General features: G+C 36.8%; 1 protein-coding gene across 1 annotated transcript; it reads right to left on the bottom strand.

The window, feature by feature from the left end:
* Positions 1-606: 606 nt before the first annotated feature.
* LOC134277504 (nucleoporin Nup37-like) lies at positions 607-3,416 on the bottom strand. The gene is made up of 6 exons (XM_062759834.1): positions 3,274-3,416; positions 2,858-2,930; positions 2,446-2,631; positions 2,076-2,257; positions 1,406-1,541; positions 607-779 (listed from the first exon to the last, which is right to left on the bottom strand). Exons 1-6 carry the CDS (start codon positions 3,390-3,392, stop codon positions 651-653), a joined length of 825 nt encoding a protein of 274 aa, XP_062615818.1. The 5' UTR covers positions 3,393-3,416; the 3' UTR covers positions 607-650.
* Positions 3,417-4,559: the final 1,143 nt, after the last annotated feature.

The raw sequence follows: 4,559 nt of genomic DNA, 5'->3' as shown, positions 1-4,559 counted from the left end.
CTGAGCCACGAAGTCGCACATACAATACCCTTTAAATAGCAAACAGTTCTCTATGTATAGCAAACACACAATTGGACTTGGAGTTTTTGAGAATATGTTCCAAAATTTAAGTAGGTAAAGTAACTTTTTTATATAGAGTGGGTCTTCATACCATTTTTTTTAAAATTGTGAGATACACCTTCCACACCCTTTCAATATTTGTTTACGATTGTCGATAAAATGGTACGAAGACCCACTCTATATAAAAAACAGTTTTAACATTCCATTTCTATCATTTTTATGGTTTCTAGTTTTTATCTTTCTCCATTGCATTTGTTTTATACTGAATTTACAAGGCATTAATCCATATTATGCAAAAAGAAAATCATCATTTGCAAAATAAAAATTTCAACACAATCAAAACAGAACTACATGTAAAGTTATTATTACATAGTACACAGTCTCTGTTTTCAGGTTCTCAGCTATAAATTGTCAATATTTGGGTATGACTTTCTCTCTTGAGAAAGTAAAATTTCATACACCATTACGATTGTGTTCACAATATTTGTGCTGTTCTGTCTATTAAACATCACTCATAATCCAGCCACCACAAGAAAGCTTCCTGCAAAAGTTTCCTGTAACAGTGTCAATGATAGCATCCCCTGACAGTATCAAGTCTGTTGTCTGGCTGGCTCTATGTAGTACAGATGTACCTGTGAATCTCCCCCTACTGCTAACACTGGTAACTGAGCATGCCAACTCATCCCATATGATACTTTTAACGAAGTGTTCAGAGGAACCTAAAATTAGAATCAGTCAATAAAAAGCAGATTAAATTTGTATATTTAATGTGTAAAGTATAAAAGATATGAATTAAATAAAAGATGTTAATGACCTGGATCAATTTTACACATGTACATGCAATAGTTCTGTCATATATCTAACAAGTATCAGCCAACCAATCAACTGTTTTTTAATATATTAGTAGATTCAGTAACAACTTAAAAGGGAATTCTCCTTTTGTGCATTGAATCCAGAGTTTGTTTGTTTGTTGTTTATCTTCCCTGTCAAGAATTTTTCACTCATATGGACACACCATCACTTGCCCATGGAGAGCTGCAAATTTTGACCTATACTTGGCACTCAAGGCCATTGAGCACTGAGGTATCTTTTTCGTGCCAGCACCTACTGCAACAAAGGACCTCAGATTATAGGGTCTCATATCTGCAGGACCCATTTTCAAGTCCCACAGTGGGATTCAAAAACACAACATAAGAATCAACTCCCAACTCTGCAATTCTTGAGCATATGCTATAACCCACTGCTACACCCAGGCGACTGGAGCAAGGGTAGCAAGATCTATCCCTCTTTTTAAATGCATCAGAGACAAAATTAAGGTAACATTTTAAATCATAAACAACCTTACCTGGTGATGCCTTGTATTGAACACTTTGATTTGTCTCCCTGGGCGGCCTGATGTAGCCAGTAGATTAGGCTGACTCCTACACCACTTGATGTCTCTAACGCCATCTGTGTGGGCCTGTCTTCTCTCCAAGGGCTGACTAAAAAACAAGAGGGATACATCATGAATCTTTGGCACAATACAAGTTGTACACTTGTAATAGTCAACAGATCATATTGCAAATGTAAATTTCCATAGAGCTAAATCATTAATAAAATACTGAACTGCTCACAGACGAGTTCACATTTTTTTTACCTGTAAACTCTTACCTTGACCCAGATAACTGGAACACCAGCCACTCTGTGTCGGCAACAGCTCCTATGATGTCCTTCAGCTTACCTTGACCTAGATAGCTTGAACACCAGCCACTTTGTGCCAGTTTCAGCTCCAATGATGTCCTCAGCCATACCTTGGCCTAGATAACTGAAACACCAGTCACTATATGCTGGCTACAGCTCCTATGATGTCCTCAACCTTACCTTGACCTAGATAACTGGAAGACCAGCTATCTGGAAGACCAGCTATCTGAGCTTACTACAGCTCCTATGATGTCCTCAACCTTACCTTGACCTAGATAACTGGAACACCAGCCACACTATTCCGGCTACAGCTCCTCTGATGTCCTCAAGCTTACCTTGACCTTGATAACTGGAATACCAGCCATTCTGTGCCGGCTACAGCTCCTATGATGTCCTCGTCATCTCTACACCAGTCTATCCCCATCAGGGGGGAGATCCCACAGTCACAGGAACTGATCTGGTGCTGAAGGTCAAGGCTAAACATCTTAATGATCCCATTCTTCTGGGCCACCACCACCTGTCAATAACGACCAAAGCTTACAACAACAGGCATACTGAGTGATAATCAACTGTGTTTTATGGTACCACTTGTTAATAACAGAACTTAAACAAGAACTGGTTTGAAATTGCTCACAGTTTTATTTTTTGCAATTTGCCCTTACTACATTTGGCCTACTCCATTACTTATGATATGGAATACCTCACCTTCCCAGATTCTTTTTCATGGATGCAGACTGACATGCCTGGGGCACTGAGCTGGAAGCATGCCTGTTGACTACCATCATTCCCCCATAACCTACACGTGTAATCATCTCCTGTTGAGGCCAGAATGTCTCCATTTTCTGGGTTGTATGTGAGGGCATTGATAAAATCTGAATGACCTTCAAGTACCTACATGTGGTAACAAAAAAAACTCAATATAAGAAAAAGTGCAGCATTTCTTCAATATATGTATACTTTTAAGATAAAATAATTCCTTGATTTTATCATTTTTTTTTTTGTTCTAGAGCAATACAGATTTTCCTTGTCTTTATAATTACTTCACAATTTTTTTTTTTGAAAGCCGTAGACATGCTAGGGTTAATATCTTTTTAAGAAAAAAAAGATAATGCTATACCTCTGCCTCTGTTCCTTCCACCAGATCTGTTGTGAATATTTTTATTCTGTTGTCACTTCCAGCTGCTGCAATTCTAAAGAGATATAAAGCATAGAGTGAAAGAGCTGTTGCACTTAAAATTCTTATCATACATGATAGATGATATCTGTAACATGTGTAATGCAGTCATATATAAAAAAGAAAATTTCTGTATTCACCAACAGGTAACCAAGTAAATAAGTAGTTCAAATTGAAATTCATGACAAACCATTTAATTTGCCCTCCCTATTAGTATTACATTTGATGTTAGCATCCTCCCTTTAAAATGAAAACTACTGATTCATCTTTATGTTTAAAAGTAATCCATTAGCACTTAGCACATAAAAAGTGGTAAATGCATACTCACTGAATAAACAAATATATCCAAATAGTAATACCTGATTGTGTCTGGCTGTTCGTAGGACTTGTACGACGTCACTGGTGACCACGACAGCGACCGCACAGGACAGCCATTTTGTATGTCTATCAACAGCTTGAAATCAAAATCCTCATGCATAGAATCTTCTCCTTCATCATCCTTCAAAAAAAAAACTAGATGCTGTCATGAGACAGTAATACCCGCACTAAGGTGTTTGCCTCTAATTATAAATGCACACTCCTTTAAAATTAGGCTTTACCAAAGAAAAAGTCAATATAATTTAATAATTTACATAATAGGGCCTCCATGTATTCATCAAATTGAGCATAATATTCTCAAGTGAACATGTGACCCGTCACCATGGGCCTCGATCTTATAGGTACATGTATTTCATATTCATAATTCATTACCAGTCTGAAATTAAACAACAGAATTCAATTAATGAATTAGGTTTGAAACAAGGGGGGGGGGTAAATTTTTGGCCCATAATTGGAACTTTTTAAAATCTATTTTCTCATATAGATCAACAACAAATATTATTCAAATTAGTTTAAAGCGTTTTTGATGATTTTTTCCAAAATGTACAAACTTTTTTATACTTGATTAGGCAGAAACACCTTGAAAGCTGCCATATACCATTTATACCCAATCAATTTAGTCAACCCCCACCCTTCTCCCATCAACACACACACGCGCAAACACAACCTATTTTCCTGTTTTTGGAAATAGGCCTAGATGGCAAAGTTAAGATAAAACGTCTTTTGTAAATAATAATTTTAAATTTGTTCTTATACTGTAAATGTATCTGAAGACCTGCATCACATTGGGCTTGCGTCACGTACCTAACTTAAGTACTAGTTTTACCATTATCATTTTTAGATAGCACTGCACGTGCAGTACTACTACTAGGCCTAGTGTTGTGTACACATCATTGCATGTATGTCAGTTGGAATTATTTTGTGTTTAATTGGATTATATTTCATGAAGTTGGAGCTATGGCAGTCGGTAAGTACACGTTTTGGTATAGATTTGGGTAAAATAGTCTGAAATGCAACTGGTTAGGTTAAAGTTTAAAGGATCAAAGGTCATCCGATGCTGCAATAAGACGAATTTCACATTCTAAAGAGTTATCGCCCGTTATCGACGTTACATTCAGTTACAAAATACAGAATTTTTTTCTGAGAGGGAGGGGGGACTTCCAGACCAGAATTTTCTGAGAAGCAAATAAAAGGAGAAGTTATGGTGGTGTCTGTTTTCTAGGGTGGAGGGCATCCAAAGTCTTTTTTATATTATAGTCCTACAAAT

This window comes from Saccostrea cucullata, unplaced genomic scaffold (genome assembly GCF_032062105.1).
Source record: "Saccostrea cucullata isolate Sc308-1 unplaced genomic scaffold, CSIRO_AGI_Scuc_v1 ctg6748, whole genome shotgun sequence".
In the NCBI taxonomy this organism is placed as follows: Eukaryota; Metazoa; Mollusca; class Bivalvia; order Ostreida; family Ostreidae; genus Saccostrea; species Saccostrea cuccullata.
This window is presented reverse-complemented; position numbering and strand designations above follow the sequence as displayed.

Bases quoted from the DNA above. Each gene is read 5' to 3' on its own strand.
- LOC134277504 (XM_062759834.1), bottom strand. From the start codon at position 3,392: ATGCATGAGGATTTTGATTTCAAGCTGTTGATAGACATACAAAATGGC. The intron at 2,258-2,445 runs GTGAGGTATTCC...CGTTATTGACAG, and splicing joins ATGAAAAAGAATCTGGGAAG to GTGGTGGTGGCCCAGAAGAA. The intron at 1,542-2,075 runs GTAAGCTTGAGG...CTTGTTTTTTAG, and splicing joins TTCCAGTTATCAAGGTCAAG to TCAGCCCTTGGAGAGAAGAC.